At 39.3% G+C, this 16,977-nt stretch overlaps 1 protein-coding gene across 1 annotated transcript in view; it reads left to right on the top strand.

Moving 5' to 3' along the window:
* Positions 1-1,078: 1,078 nt before the first annotated feature.
* The window catches only part of FYTTD1 (forty-two-three domain containing 1), a 30,356-nt gene continuing 14,457 nt past the window's right edge, over positions 1,079-16,977 (top strand). Inside the window, exons 1-3 of the mRNA XM_045903044.3 lie at positions 1,079-1,321; positions 5,391-5,519; positions 15,742-15,890. Of these exons, the coding sequence (XP_045759000.1) occupies positions 1,216-1,321; positions 5,391-5,519; positions 15,742-15,890 (384 nt within the window). The 5' untranslated portion in view covers positions 1,079-1,215. The remainder of the gene's footprint in view (positions 1,322-5,390; positions 5,520-15,741; positions 15,891-16,977) is intronic.

Below are 16,977 nucleotides of genomic sequence, written 5' to 3'. Positions count from 1 at the left end.
AACCTTCCTTTACCATTAAAGTTTCTTGCACCCCTTCATAGGTGTGTCCTGAGCTGATTCACTCTTCTTTGGTTTTATTTTTGTCTTGGGGAAAAAAATAATTAAGTACAGGCTACCGTGGTTTTGAGATGCTTTAGGTCACTGGTTCATCTCTATGCAAAAAGAAATTTTAGGAAGTGGACAGGAGGAAGGTGGCAGAGATTTCTAAATGGACGGAATACCTGTCCCTGGTTTTTTCCTTAGATGCAAATGCTTTAGATAGCTTTAAGCTGTTATGAGGGTGATATAACCTAAATGCTCCCATAGAAGCACAGTTGCTTTGGAGGAGGAGAAAGAGGTAAGAAGAGAGGGAAATATCATGTTTTGTAAATAGGAAAAAAAAAGTTATTATGCAGGAATTCATAAAATATTAAGAAGTTTTCCTACAAGGATGATTAGAAAGAAAAACGAATCCTATCAATTCCCAACGCAAATGAATTAGAGAAAAATGCAGCCAAACAAGCAGAGGTACTTACCCATCTCCTAAGAGAAGATGAGGTGTTATTAAGGTAGCTAGTACCGTGTAAAATGTTTTAGAGTGCCGGTTGAGAAGTGGTACAGATGCAGGAAACGTTAGCATTTGCTTTTATTGGTAAGGTGACGCAAGAATTGTTACTGCAGCTTTTGCTCTGCATCCAGACGTGGCGACTCCGCATGTTGCAGGTGAAGGAGCTGCCTGGGAGAGGGGAGCTCTGCAATCTAAGCCCTATGGGGTCTATCCTGCCTCTGAGGCTGCATTGCAGCGGGGTGTGAAAGGTTCGTGTGTACCAAAGCTTAGGGGTCTTTCTGAAGCAGGACGGAGGGGAAGGACACGGAGGAACACATCTCATTTAAGGCATGCGATCCTGAGGTGCTCAGAGTCCAGCATCGCCCAATTTGGGCGGAAAGGCGGATACCTAAAACAGCGGCCTTTGCAAGCGTCCAGAGCAGCGGGTGCAATGTTTCCTCCTGCCCGGCAAGGGCCGCTAGGAGCAAGCCCGGGCGTGGGGCCGCTCTCGCCGGCCGCTCGTCTCTGTAGCCCCTCTCCCCGCCCGCAGCCGCGGGTGGGAGAGCGAGGGCGCCGCTATCACGCGTGCGCGCTCCCTCGGTGCAGCTAGTCTGCGTGCGTGAGTGGGAGGTGGCAGGCCTCGGTCTCTGGCCTTCTCCGCTGACTGTTCCAGCGCGACGTCCCCAGCCATGAACCGGTTTGGTACCCGGTTAGTGGGAGCCAAGGCGACCCCACCGCCGCCGCAGCCGAAAGCCCGCAGCAATGAAAACCTTGACAAAATTGATATGTCTTTGGGTAAGGAGCCGAGTTGGACCGAGTGGGAGTGGGGGGAGGGTGTGGGTGGAACCATTACCGCGGTTTGTGGGGGAAGGGGCGGTTGGCCGCAGTTGTCGCTCGAGTTTTTCCTTGCGGGTGGGCGGAACCAAGTGAGGGCCCACGGGGACAGGGGGAGCGCCAGCTGGTGCGGTGGTTGAGCCGGAGGGACCCGGGCGTCCCCTCGGCGGGGCTGTGTCTGAGGAGCGGCAGTGAGGGCGGGCGGCGCCGCGGGTTGGGGGTTTTGAGGGTCGAGGGGCGCTACCACTCGCGGACGACCCCGGCTCTTTGTGAGGAAAACTCCGCGGCTTTCCCCTCAAGCGTGTTCGCTGTGGGCGGTGTCGGGAGCGAGGGAGACATCCTTGCTGAAGAAAGCCCTTTGAGAGCCCGGCTGGGTCTGCGTCCGGTTAGAGTCGCTGGTTCAGGAGAGGGCTTGTTGGGCATTTGTGTGGCCAGGCCTATGCCTGGCGCGGTGCGGGCAGCGCAGAGACGCCCCCGAGAGTTGGCCATTTCTGCCTGGCGCCAGACCTCGGGGCCACATCGAGGCGCCCACCCTGGAGCGTTTGTCAAAATACTATCAGGCAGCGGCTTCATCAGATGGTTTTATTAGGAGGTGCCTAAAAAGGCGCTCTCTCCTTATCTAGGCCGCAAAGTTAGCTAATTAGGAAAAAAGCAAAAACCGAAGGGGAGATTGACATGGATTAATGGGAAGCCCGGGGAAGCATGGGGTCCAGCCCCTCTAAGGAAGATAGTAGCGAACTCTAAAGAAATGAGAAATCTTTGCAGCTAAGGCCAAGAAGAATTTGATAATGAATATTTATTGAGTGCTTACCACCTGCAGGCACTGGTCTAAACATATGATGTGTGTAAACTCGGTTTAGTCTCGTAATAACTCTATGAGGTATGTGCTCCTAATGATAAAAAGCATGGAATCCAGAACCGCACTGTCTTCATTTCAAATCCCCTGCCACTTACTAGCCATGTGGTCACAGGCAAAGTATTTCTCAGTGTTTCATCTGTAAAAAGTGATAATAATAGTGCTGGTCTGTCTCAGGGGGTTGCTGTATTAAATGAGTCAATAGGCACATATAAACCACTTAGAACAGTACCTGGTACACAGTAAGCATTATATTTACACAAACACTATATAAGCAATTGTTGTTATTCCTGTTTTACAAAACCTGAGGCATAGAGAAATAACTCGCCCCAAATCATACAAATAAAAAAAAACCTTATAGATGTTGCAGGAAGTGTTAAACATGTAATTATCATAACCAATACATTTCTTAAGTGTCTAGGTTTTTTTGTATTATTTTGTTTGGTTGTTAGGATGTTCAAGTGAAGAAAATGGAGGGATAATTCTCTTTGAAGGTAGAAACGAAGTGCTATGATATATAGCTAAAATAGACATTGGTTTCTTTTCTCTTCTCCCAAGAATATGTAGCATTCTTTCAGGTTCCTTTTTTTTTAATTGAGAATTTTACAGAAATGGGATGAAGAAATGGTACTTTTTTTTTTAGTAGTCTCTACACCCAACCTAGGGCTCAATTTTATGACCCTGAGATCAAGAGTTGCATGCTCTTCTGAGTCACCCAGGCACCCTGTGATGGTACCTATTTTAGACAGTTATTATGCTTTGTGAATATTCCACTTTATCAGGTCTGCAGAGGTTTAGAATCTGATTTTTGTTTGTTTTAAATTGTGGCTGTATGAATTATATGAATATTCATATAGAATATCTACCAAGGTTACCAATAGCTGGCCTCATTGTGGTTCAGTTTCTTAATTTGAAAATGGGTATTATAATACTTCATAGAATTGTTGTGAGAATTAAATGAATACTTGTGAGAACAATGCTTCTTAGTTACTACTGTTTTTATTACCATGTATATATCCCTGTTGTCATGGAAGAAATTTTTTCATAAAAGTAGCTCATTGTAATGGGATTTTTGTTTGTTTTTTCTGATACATACCCTGTCTACCTAAGTAGGAGAAAGCCATTTTCTTCTTTTAGATTGGAGGAATCCACAATCATTTAACTTGAGGATTTAGATAATAAAACATTTAAATATAAAGCAATTTTATATATCATATGTTTTGCTACTTTTAATTTTCTTATGTTTATACTTTATAAAATGCTCTATTTTAAAATAAGCCTGGTTAGTCAAAATTATATTTTGCCTTTTTTTTTTTTTTTTTTAATGATCCCCAGCAAATTCATTTTTTTGGTGTACTCTCATGGCTCTGAGATTTCAGACTTCTGGCGAAGAGTAAGTAGTACCTTGTCAAAGGAAAGTAGTGTTTCAAAAGTGTTCAAAAGTATTCCCTTTCTGCCCCCTGAGAATATAACATGTTCATGTATCTGATTTCATGAAACTTTTTTTTTTTAAAGATTTTATTTCTTTATTTGAGAGAGAGAGATAAAGAGCACAAGTGGGGAATAAGAAGGGGCAAGATGGAGAAGGAGAAGCAGACTCCCCGCCGAGCAGGTAGCCCAGTGCTGGGCTGGGTCCCAGGACCCTGAGATCATGAACTGAGCTGAAGGCAGGCGCTTAACCAACTGAGCCACCCAGGGGGCCCTGAAACCTTTTTATTTTAAAACAAATGTTTTTGAGTGTCTTTTACTTGGATGAATTTATTTTAGGGGAAGGACTGACCTCAAGAAGATAACAAAGTACTTTGGGGAGATTTGAATTATTTTAATGAATATTTGTGATTAAGAATCTTGAAGATTACAGGGTGCCTGGGTGGCTCAGATGGTTAAGCGTCTGCCTTCGGCTCAGGTCATGATCCCAGGGTCCTGGGATCGAGTCCCACATCGGGCTCCCCGGGGGAGCCTGCTTCTCCCTCTGACCCTCTCCCCTCTCATGCTGTTTCTCTCTCGCTCGCTCTCTAAAAAATAAATAAAATCTTTAAAAAAAAAAAAAAATCTTGAAGATTACTGGTAGGTAATATATAAGGAAGGATTCCTATAATATATAATTCTTTCTTTTACTTCAGAGAAGACTAATTACATTAATATAGTTGTTAGGTTCTTGTGTTTAGAGCAGTTTGGAAAAAATAATTGAGGTTAATTAGTTTTGTGAAATTTTATTAAGTTGTTGACCAGGCTTATTTGCTTTATCAATCATCAAAATTAATATTGGAGTTGGGACTGTGGACAAAGTATTTGGATATTTCTTAAATGAGTATTTTTGTATTCTAGTAATCTTCTTTTAACATTTGTAAATAGAAATCTGAAGTACATTTAGTTTCCTGATCTTCATATTGTTGTGCTGTGGTATTAGAGCAGTGTAATGTTTGTAAATTACTTTTGGAGAGTTTAAAAGTGTTTTTGGAAAAAATGAGGATTTGAAAGATCAGGTAGAAAGCAAAGTAAGGTAACCCTGAATTATTTTGCTAGAGGAGTAGAGAACCCATATTATTTTCTTTTTGTACTATACCTTTCTTATGTACTTGTTTTATTTCATATTAGCTATTTACTTGTCTGTTTCCATCAATAATTTTAAACTTAACTGAGAAAAGGGACCATATTTTACTTTTGTTGTTTTCATTCTAGCACAGCCTGTCATATATATTCATTGTACATAGTGTATGCTCAGTAAATATTTACTGAATTGAGGTGAACTTCTTTAGAGATGTACTCTTTTAATTGAATGTTTTTTGGTTTTTTACTGCCTGTGGTTTTATTGGAAGGTGGTCTTTAAAAACTAGACACTTCTGTGATTTTGGAAAGTAAATATGAGTAGTTTTTGTAAACAGGCTTTTGTTTATATGCATCAGGTAAAGAAATACTGCGGATAACAGAAATCTTCATTAATTGGTAGATCTGCTTTGGGCTAGTGAATTGAACTTTTCCTACAAAACTACTTCAGTGCTGCAAGTATATTGGCTGATTTGAGTTTTTATCTTATTATTATCTTCTTATGAAAGTGCTTTCAAAGTAGCAAAGAAGTTAGGGACATAGGAAATCTATTAACTAGAAAATGAGACTGAGTAATCAAGTTATTAGGTTAAAATGAAAATAATTGTCACATTTCCTATATCACAGATGATATCATCAAATTGAATCGAAAGGAAGGAAAGAAGCAAAATTTTCCGAGACTAAATAGAAAACTCCAGCAAAGTAGTGCCCGGCAATTCAGGATGAGAGTGCGATGGGGAATCCAACAGAATTCTGGTAAGTTTTACAAGTAAGCTTTAATAAAGAGCTATTATGTGTGGGTTCATAGCATGCTATCTTTAGTACATACTTAAAACATGGAGGAAATATATTAGTACCCATTGTGATTTGTATTTACTCTCAGGTTTTTGTTTAATCTTGAAATCTGGTAAACATTTTAAGTTGCGGGCGCCTGGGTGGCTCAGTTGGATAAGCGACTGCCTTTAGCTCAGGTCATGATCCCGGAGTCCCAGGATCGAGTCCCGCATCGGGCTCCCTGCTCGGCGGGGAGTCTGCTTCTCCCTCTAACCCTACCCCCTCTTGCGCTCTCTCTTTCGCTCTCTCTCTCTCTAATAAATAAATTTAAAAAAAAAACAAAAACATTTTAAGTTGCTTTAAATACATGATAACCCTGCTTCTTAAAAACACTAGGTCATTTTTAAGGTACCCTCAGTATAAAAACAGCATAAATTATATTTAGGACTACAGTATTGTAAAGGATTTTACATATCATGAGGTTTTATTTCCTTCCCAGTTAGGTATTTCTTTCTTTTTTTTTTTTTTTTATTTGACAGAGAAACAGCGAGAGAGGGAACACAAGCAGGGGGAGAGGGAGAGGGAGAAGTAGGCTTCCTGCTGAGCAGGGAGCCCAATGCGGGGCTCGATCCCAGGACCCTGGGATCATGACGTGAGCCGAAGGCAGATGCCCAACGACCGAGCCACCCAGGCACCCCTCTCCTTCCCAGTTAGGTATTTCTTTAACAGTCTGTCTGGTGGATAATTACATAACTCCAGCATACATATATCCAGTGAACGAGCATACTTCACAAGACAACTCCATTATTGGAGACAGCTCTATTTACTAGGAAGTTTTCTTAGTTTGAAGTAAATCTTGCCCACCTGTTAATTCTACAGAGTTATAGGAAGCAAACTCTCTTTTCTATATGAGAACTTTTTAAATATGTGGAGACTAGGGGCGCCTGGGTGGCTCAGTTGTTAAGCGTCTTGCCTTCAGCTCAGGTCATGATCCCAGGGTTCTGGGATCGAGCCCCGCATCGGGCTCCCTGCTCAGCAGGAAGCCTGCTTCTCCCTTTCCCACTCCCCCTGCTTGTGTTCCCTCTCTCGCTGTCTCTCTCTGTCAAAAAAAAAAAAAAAAATGTGGAGACTATTCTACATGGAAAATACTTCCAGACTCTTTGTATTATCATCGAGGGCTTTTAGGATCTGTTAAATATTCCAAAGGTAGCACTCAGAATTGAGTGCCTTAGAAGTGACCTAATGATCTTGGAACTCTACATATACGGTTTTTTTTGGCAATTTGGAAGCTTATTTATTTACAGCCATCTTGTTCCAAAATGGATTTAAGGCTGTAACAGAACCCTATTAATTGTATATGACTCATTAGTTTTTTTAGCAGTTATATCAGTGTTTTAGAATACACCTTTGTTCAAATTTAAAAACTCTAGATCCTTTTTACACATGTAAAAAATGTTTGATGAACTAGCTCCTAAGTTGACTTTTATCCTGTATGTTAAAAAACATAAAAAATAATTATCTGTGGGCTGAGGATGATTATAATTAGTTCTTTATCTAACACTTAATATGCCATCATACCCTCAAAATATGTCTGTAACTGAGGTTAGACCCTACACAAAATTTTATTCTTCTCTAATTTCTTAAAAAAAAAAAAAAAAAAAAGATTTATCTACTCATTTGAGAGAGCGAGCGTGTGTGTGCCTGCATGTGTGTGTGCTCGCGAGTCGGGGGAGGCAGAGGGAGAGAATCCCAAGCAGACTCCCTGCTGAGCACAGAGCTAGATGCAGAACCTGATGAGGGACTCCACCCAGGGCTCAACCCCACGTCCCATGAGATCACGACCTGAGCTGAAACCAAGAGTTGGATGCTCAACTGACTGAGCCACCCAGGCGCCCCTTCTCTAGTAATTTCTTAAACAACTGAACCCGAGCAAGTAAATTTTGTGACAGATATTTAGCATAGCAAATGAATTTTTTTTTTTAAATTTATTTATTTGAGACAGAGAGAATGAGAGACAGAGAGCATGAGAGGGAGGAGGGTCAGAGGGAGAAGCAGACTCCCTGCCGAGCAGGGAGCCCGATGCGGGACTCGATCCCGGGACTCCAGGATCATGACCTGAGCCGAAGGCAGTCGCTTAACCAACTGAGCCACCCAGGCGCCCGCAAATGAATTTTTAATACCAGTGATTTATATTTAAAGATTCTTATAAATGTTACTCAGCATACCATATTTTATACATGATTTGCTTTAAAATAATGTCAGAGTTCACAGAAGCCAGAAATATATTTGTTTACGCTAGCCACATGTTAAATACATGATAAATGCCCTGAACTGACCAGGTTCTCAAGGTATTTAGAGATGTGATCTTTTACTTCAAGGAATTTCTAGTAACAGAGATAGGACAAAAAACATGGAGTTGAGAAATGTCATGAGAGAAATTCCAATAGTACCATAGGACTTTAGATAGATTTTGTGCTAAGAAAATCAGTGAGGATTTAATGGATAAGGTGAAATAGGATCTGGTCTATGAAGGATCAGAAAAGCTTTCCTTTTATGGGGGTTATGATCTGAGCTTTAAGATAAATGATACCGAGGGGCAGCTTAGGATCTTATAAGATTGAACCTGTGCTTGTTTGTTCTCTGGTTACATGTGACAGAGCCTAAAATAGAACATCTACTTCTGTCACTGAATGTGCAGAGAGATAGAAGGTTGTCTCAGACTCATTGGTTAGAAGTTCAGATTTCCACATTGTAATGTCACTGAGGATGTTAGCTTAAGGTAAAAGAACATGTAAGATAGCCTTTGGCAGATTCTCAATAAATTGTTTTTATTTATTTTTTTTAAGATTTTATTTTTTTAAGTAATCTCTACACCCAACTTTGGGGCTTGAACTTAAAACCCTAAGATCAGGAGTCACATGTTCTACTGATGGAGCCAGCTAGGCGCCCTTCTGAATAAATTATTTTTGATGGCTAAACAAATAAGTGTATAAAATCTTCCTAATTCTTGGCCCAAAATATAATTTAGTCACTCATTAAATATTTGTATAAACAACTTGAATATTCTTCAGTGGTTGAATAGTATACAGCATCGGTTCTCAAAGTGTTGTTCAGGGACCCTGGGGAATCCCCAACACTCAAGGGGTCCACAAGGTCAGAACTATTTTTATAATAATACTAAGACATTGTGTTTTCACTGTTTACCCTCTCATGAATGTTTTCCAGAGTCTACATGACACCCTGTGATAATTAAATTGAATGTGGTAGCAGATATAAGAATCTAGCTGTCTTTATTAAGGTAGACACCAAAGAGATTTGCAAAAATACGAAACAGTGCTATCATTCCTTTTAAATAGTTTTGGGGGAAAATAATTGTTATTTTTCATTAAAAATATGTTATTTGCCCTGGAGTGGGTTTATTATTGTTGCTTTAATGAAATAACAAATAGCTTTTAAATGTTTTATTTTTCATTTCTAATATGATAATATCAATAAACATGAACCCACAGAAACAAAAATTCTGGAGTTCTCATTAATTAAGAGTATAAAGGGGTCCTGAGGGGCACCTGGTTGGCTCCATTGGTTAAGCAGCTGCCTTCAGCTCAGGTCATAATCTCAGGGTCCTGGGATCCAGCCCCACATCAGGCTCCTTGCTCAGTGGGGAGTCTGTTTCTCTCTCTCCCTCTGCCCCTCCCCCACTTGACTTTCTCTCTCTCTCTCTCAAATAAATACATAAAATGTTAAAAAAAACAAAAACAACAACAAAAAACAGAGGTCCTGAGACCAAAAAGTTTGAGAATGGTGTTTCTTTCAGAAGTAGAAGAGACAGGGGAATATTTGTATGTTGCTTTGGGAAGGAGCCAGTAATATGACTGCATTCACTCTGATTCAACATTTCCCCAAAACCCCTCAAATCTTTGTGTAAGTGATCAGACTCCAGAAAGTATTGAGGCAAGTTGATAAGTGTATGAGAGAAATTCACAAAGGGATTGGGCTAAGGATGCAAACATAAGATGAAAATTCTCGTCTTTAGTTTTAATTGTTGTCAACCTTGGTCACACCTGTGGAGCTTTATAAACTAGACTGATGCTCTGGCTGCACTCCCATTTCTACTCAAGCAGAATCTGCAGAAGTTGGGCCTAGGAATTTTTTTTTTTTAAGCTCCATATGTGGTTCTGATACATGGCTAGGGTTAAACTGCTCTAATACAGCTGAAAATGTGAAAGGATTTTCATAGAGGTATAGTTGAAGTAATAAGAATGAAGATACTCTGGAAAGACAGGAGAGAACTTTCTAGAGGGGCTGGAATGGATGAAAACTAAGAAAAGATGGGGCGCCTGGCTGGCTGAGTCTGTAGAGCATGAGACTCTTGATCTTGGAGTTGTGAGTGTAAGCCCCACGTTGGGCGTAGAGCTTACTCAAAAAAAAAGCTAAGAAAGGACTTACCGTATTAGATGATGTCTTTAGTATCTCTAATGCTTTTTATAAGGCACTTACAGAAGGTAAGAAGGGAGAGAATTGGGACAGTATGTATAGGTCTTTCTTTATGAAACGGGACAATGAAAGGGTGAAAAATAAATAGAACCATTGCTAAAAATGAGGTACAGCTGGTGAAGTTTGTTTCAAGGTATAAAGGGAGGGAGGGGGAAGGGATGATCTAAGCTTGCTAGAAGGTAGAGAAGCCACTCATAGAAATAAAAGTGGAAAGGATAATGAGTATGGGAGCAATGACTATAGCAGTCAGAAGTAGAAGGCACCCAGGAATAGAATTCTGTCTTATACTTTCTCCTTTTAATTAGTTTTATTCTTGTTAATGAGACTTTTCTCATGAGTCTTTCTCATCTGAGCTTAAAACTTTGGTATAATAATGGATTCCTTCTTTCTTTAATCTTTCTCTTTGCTAATTCATTCATTCTTTTGGAATACTTTCAAATTTCTTTGTTCCACTCCCCATCCTTTATCACGTCATGTTTGAGTACTACGGTAGCATCTGAAATGGTCTCACTGCCTTCCTTCTCCCTCTTTCATTCAAAGATACTGCTTCTAGACTGATGTAACCTGATCATGAGTTCTGTGACCCCTCATTCCTTGTCAAGTGTATTCTTTATCCCCACATAAAGCCCACTGATTTGAGGCCACCACGTTCATTTACTTCTTTTTCTTTGCCCTAGACTGTATCTTAATATGCTGTGGTTACCCATGTCTTTGTACTTGTAAGTTCATGTTTATCTCCCTAATCAAATTTTGTCTGTTTTATAATGCCTCGCTGAGAGCCCACTTTTTCTGTAATAATTATTCTTTTCCTCTTTGGAAATGTATCCTAGGTTATATTTTTTACCTTTTATTCTTTAGTTTTTATATTACAGTTTGGAAAGTGTTCAGTTTTTGGAGCCACACTAACTTGCACCTAGATTGATGGCTGTGCCATTTTCTGACTGTGACAATCTGGGTAGTCGCTGTTCTTCACCTCACTTTGCTCACCTGCAAAATTAAGATGTTATCATCAACCCCACCAAGTTCTTATTTAAAGTACTCCGTACAGTGTGTTAACAGAGTTAATGGTGTCTGTTTCATATTTAATACAAATAAAAATAACAAGTAGTTGTAAATTTAACTTAAATATACAGGTTCCCTCAACATGCTTAATCTTTATTTGGTTGCAATTCTAGAAGGAAATCACACATAGAACAACAATAATTTGGTTTCAAAGGGTACCTGGCTGGCTCAGTCAGAAGAGTGTGCTACTCTTGATCTCAAGGTCATGAGTTCGAGCCCCACATTGGGTGTAGAGATTACTTAAATAAATAAAACTTTTAAAAACCCCAATAAATTTGATTTCACAATTTAAAAAATTGGGTCTTTATTGCTTTTCCCCTGGTTATAAAAGTAATCAGTACTTTAGGACTGAGGCAGAGTACCCAAGAAAGGAACAAATCTGGAAGAACTCCCTGTCACACGGAGTTGCCATTCTGGTGGAACTCACTAGAAAGCCACCTGTGGGGGTGATGCAACTTAAATTCAGTGGAGGATGAGTATGGCCAGAACTATAGTGATACCTAGGACTAGATCTGGACAGATGCCTAAGGCCCAGCATTGAAGGTGTCACTCACACTCAGATTTTGTGCCCTTGGTGCTTCTCTTGCCTCACCAGTCTCAGCTTGCAGGGGAGGGATAATGAGTACCACTAGGTGTTCGGTGCCCCAGAATAAGTCTTGAGGTGTACACTGGAACCTGAAAATAAAAATCCTTTCTCTAGAGTCTCTCCAGTGCCCTCTACTTACAAAGCTTACCATTGTGCCAGCTGGTTAGAGAAATGTTCCTGTAATAGAAGCAGGGCAGTAAAGAGTGAATTGGGAGCTGAAAGGCAATAAATTGGTAAATGGTTCAACCATTATAACACGTTTTCCTATCTTGTTGAGCTCTGTTCTCAAAATAGGTACACTACACAAAAGCATTCTGGAGTTAGGTAAGTTTGGGAATACATACGCTATTATGCCCAACTTAGAGATTCATTACACACATTAATCCTAAGAAATCCTATAGTAAAGAAAACAATTTTAACTATTTTTAGTTTGGCCATGAAACTTTTCTGTTAGAAGACCTGTTACCATATTGCAGGTGTGTAGTATTATACAGGATACCATTCTAAAGACATTCCCCCCAAAATTAGAATTCCAGAATAGAAATGCACAGGGCACCTTGGTGGCTCAGTCAGTTAAGCCTTTGGCTCAGGTCATGATCAGGGTTCTGAGATTAAGCCCTCCATCGGGCTCCCTGCTCAGTGGGGAGTCTGCTTCTCCATTTGCCTCTGCTTGCAGCTCCCTCTGCTTGTGTTCTCTCTCTCTGTCAAATAAATAGATAAAATCTTAAGAAAAAAATAAAAATGCCCAGTATCACAATTGTTACTTAGCATGGTTCTCTGGAATTTCTGGTCATTTCATTAAGACATAGAAGAATTTGAGGTGCAATTAGAAAAAAGAAGCCCGTATCATTTGCAGGTGATAAGTTGTTGCTCAGTAATCCCAAGAAAATAATTTTTTTCCCAAGAAAATAATTTGAAAGACTATAGAACTAAAAAAGTAAGTTCAGTGGGATGGCCAATTAAAAGGTATTAATTAAAAACTTCAGTAGTTTTTGGTAATCCCAGGAATGACAATATGAAAATTATTGTTAGAAAAGGGATCTTTTTTTGTGATTGACAACAAAATATATAAAATACGTAGCAGTAAACTTAAGAAAACTGAGTTTAGTGATGAGAAGCCTTGAATAAGTGGCAAGGCATACTGTGTTCATGAATCTTGTAAAGATGTCAATTCTTAAAAAATTAATTATAAATTTAATATAATTCTTTCAAAGTACCAAAGGATTTGGGGTGCCTGGGTGGCTCTGTTGGGCGTCTGCCTTCGGCTCAGGTCATGATCCCAGGGTCCTGGGATTGAGCCCCACATCGGGCTCCCTGCTCAGCGGGGAGCCTGCCTCTCCCTCTGCCTCTGCTGCTGCCCCTGCTTGTTCTCTCTCTCTCTCTCTCAAATAAATAAATAAAATCTTAAAAAAAAAAAAACAGTATCGAAGGATATTAAAACTTGACTGCAGAAAATGTACTTATGAACATGACAGTTCATGAATGGAAGAATAGCTAGCCAAAAACACATGGAAAATGTCCATTCTCACTAGTAAACTACCAAATAAGACAAGATTTTTTTTTCAAATACCAAGTGATAAAGATTAAAGAGAATATTCAGTATTGTCAATGATATGGAAAAAGTGGCACCCTTATATTCCTGGGAATATGAATAAATAGTCATTCTAAAGGGGATTTTTTTACAACATGAATCAAAATCCTTAATTTGCGTTACTATTTGATATAGCATTTCAACTTCTAGAAATTTATATCTTGAAGAAATAATCAGATATGTATGAAAATATTACCTCTAGAAATCTAGAAAAATGTAAATTTGACTTGCTATTTACTGTTCTGTTTTTTTTTTAAGATTTTATTTATTTATTTGACAGAGACACAGCGAGAGAGAGAACACAAGCAGGGGGTTTGGGAGAGGGAGAAGCAGGCTTCCCGCTGAGCGGGGAGCCCGATGGGAGGCTCGATCCTAGGACCCTGGGATCATGACCCAAGCCGAAGGCAGACGCTTAACGACTGAGCCACCCAGGCGCCCCTATTTACTGTTGATTAAACCTATGTCCTTGTAATGTTCTTAGTGCATATTATTGATACTTTGCAACTCTGTAAAATTAGAGGTAACTTTATATATAATTGGTAGTTTTTTTAATTGTCCAGTAGAAAAAATAACCCTGAAAATCATGCTTTTTTCCCCCTGTAAGACATTTACCAGTTTTCTGTCTTAATATAGCTATCTTATTTAAACATTCCTTTTTTCTGCCACTGAATATAAAATCCAGCTCTTTCGAGTTCCTTTGGAACTGGATTTGTTTCCCTGCTATGCTCTTACTAATGAGTTAAATAAAAGTTTGTTGCATCTTGACCTCCCCCCCCCGAAAGTGTTACTTATAATAATTTAACATTAGAAGTAAGTGAAGTGATCATTGTGAGGTTTTTGGATCAAGTATGGCACATTAAAAAAATAATACAGTGAGGGGAACCTGGCTGGCTCAGTGGGTAGAGCCATGTGACTCTTAATCTCAGGGTCATGAGTTCAAGCTCCTCGTTGGGCATGGAGCCTACTTAATAATAATAATACAATGAAAGAATATTAAAGACATGGGATAATATTCACAATGCATTATTAATGCACACTACAAAATAGTACATAGGCTATGAAATATGGTTGCCAGGAAGATTGATTCAGTGTATCTTTTAGGCACTTGGTAGTACAAAATTATGAATTACCTCTGTGATAGTCTTTTGAGTTGCTTAAAAAATAGTTGAGGGCGCCTGGGTGGCTCAGTTGGTTAAGCGACTGCCTTCGGCTCAGGTCATGATCCTGGAGTCCCAGGATCGAGTCCCACATCGGGCTCCCTGCTCAGCGGGGGGTCTGCTTCTCCCTCTGACCCTCTTCCCTCTCATGCTCTCTGTCTCTCATTCTCTCTCAAATAAATAAATAAAATCTTTAAAAAAAAAATAGTTGAAACTAAAAATGTTAACTTTTTAAGTGTGTAGGAGTAAAAGAAAAGACTAGCAAGAGATGTAATGTTAGTGGTTATCCCAAGATAATGGGATAATGGGTGACTTTTATTTTCATTTGTACTTTATATTAAGATTTCTGCAGTGAACATGCTCTTTTTTTTGTAATTAAAAAATATTTAGGGACACCTGGGTGGCTCAGTCAGTTAAGTATCTGCCTTTTTGGCTCAAGTCATGTTCCCAGGACCCTGGGATCGAGCCCCACGTCGGGTTCTCTGCTTAGGGGGGATCCTGCTTCTCCCTCTGTCCCCTGCTTGTGCTCTCTCTGGCTATCTCTCTCTCAAATAAATAAATAAAATCTTTAAAAAATATATTAAATAAAATACACAATGGAAAGGCAAAGTCAAGTTTTGTCACATGCCACAGAGGTTAAAATATATTCTTTGGAGCTCAATAGGGTCTTCAGCAAAAGCAGTTTAAATACAGTAGAAATGAAAATAAGCCAAATTGCAACATAGTAAGTAAGTGGGATATGAGATAGTGACCCACCCAAGATCATTGTTGTTCAATAGAAATAAAATGTGAACCACATATGAATAATGTATTTTATTTAACCCAATATATCCAGAATATCTTTGCAGTATATAATTAATACAAAGTTATTAATGAAATATTGTACTTTTTTGTTACATCATAGTTCAGACTAGTTATATTTCAAGCATTTAGTAAACGCATGTTAGTGGACACCACATTGCACAGGGAGAGTTGTTCATTGAGAAAGTAATGCAAGAGAGAGTATAGCTACCAGGGAAATGTGAGAATCTTATAGTCCTTTGCAGTCCATTACAGCAACAGAACCCTTGATGGTGCAGTTTATTGCCTCTTTAAAAATGAAATATTATGTAATTTCAAAAGAAATACATGTAAGTAATGCAATAATATTATGTAATAGTAATATAAGAAATATAATATAAATAATAAATGAAAAATGAAACCCTCGTACCTTCCACCCTGCTTAAGAAATAGAATACCCTATGACCTGTGTGCCCTTCGGTTGCATTTTTAGATTGACTTTTTTTTTTTTTTTTTTTTTTAAACCTCCTACAGGTTTTGGCAAGAATAGTCTGAGTCGTAGAGGAAGAGTAATGCCTGGAAAGAGACGTCCTTATGGAGTTATCACTGGCCTTGCAGCTAGGAAAGCAACTGGAATTCGAAAAGGAATTAGTCCTATGAATAGACCACCTCTAAGTGATAAGGTAGGATGATGGCTTAATCCTGGGTCAGATAACCTTTTCTTTTACTTGTGCTATTTCTGTGAATGAGTAGAATATTTTCATTGAGAGAGTATTTTAGTCTATGGCCATACCACCCTGAACGTGCCTGATCTCGGAAGCTAAGCAGGGTCGGGCCTGGTTAGTACTTGGATGGGAGAGAGTATTTTATTTGAATATTTTGATTTTTTTTTTTTTACATAGTGCTTTGGATCTTATGTAAAAAAAAATCGGGGACGCCTGGGTGGCTCAGTTGGTTAAGCGGCTGCCTTCGGCCCAGGTCATGATCCCAGGGTCCTGGGATCGAGTCCCACATCGGGCTCCTTGCTCAGCAGGGAGCCTGCTTCTCCCTCTCCCTCTGCTTGTGCTCTCTCTGTCAAATAAATAAAATCTTTAAAAAATAAAAATAAAAAAATAAAAATAAATAAAAATTCATGAAGAATACTTAAATTTCCACGTTCTTATATAAAATTTATGTAAAAATTTTTATAGGTTTCTGATTTCCTTTGCCTGTGTGTGTGTGTGTACAGTTTTTAACAGGTTATTGAGGTGTAATTTTACACTATAAAATTCATCTTTTTAAGTGTACAACTCAGTGAATTTTACAAAATTTAGAGTTGTACGTTATAACAACAATCTAATCTTTTTTTTTTTTTTTTAAAGATTTTATTTATTTATTTGACAGAGAGAGACACAGCGAGAGAGGGAACACGAGCAGGGAGAGTGGGAGAGGGAGAAGCAGGCTTCCTGCGGAGCAGGGAGCCCGATGCAGGGCTCGATCCCAGGACCCTGGGATCATGACCTGAGCCAAAGACAGACGCTTAACCGGCTGAGCCACCCAGGCACCCAACAACAATCTAATCTTAAAACAGTTCTATCATTCTAAAAAGAAATCTCATGTCCATTCATAGTCCTATCTCATTTACCTCAGGCAACCACTGATGTACTTTCTGTAGATTTTCTGTAAATTTGCCTTTTCTGCACATTTCATATAAATGGAATCATAGGACTATATGTGGTCTGGCATTTAGTTATGGTGTTTTTCTTTTTTTATTACTGAATAATATTCCAT

This window comes from Mirounga angustirostris, unplaced genomic scaffold, assembly GCF_029215605.1.
Source record: "Mirounga angustirostris isolate CCGP_5_RB_7025 unplaced genomic scaffold, mMirAng1.0.hap1 SCAF_1, whole genome shotgun sequence".
In the NCBI taxonomy this organism is placed as follows: Eukaryota; Metazoa; Chordata; class Mammalia; order Carnivora; family Phocidae; genus Mirounga; species Mirounga angustirostris.
The sequence above is the reverse complement of the archived record's forward strand: the minus strand, read 5'-3'. Positions and strand labels throughout refer to the sequence as shown.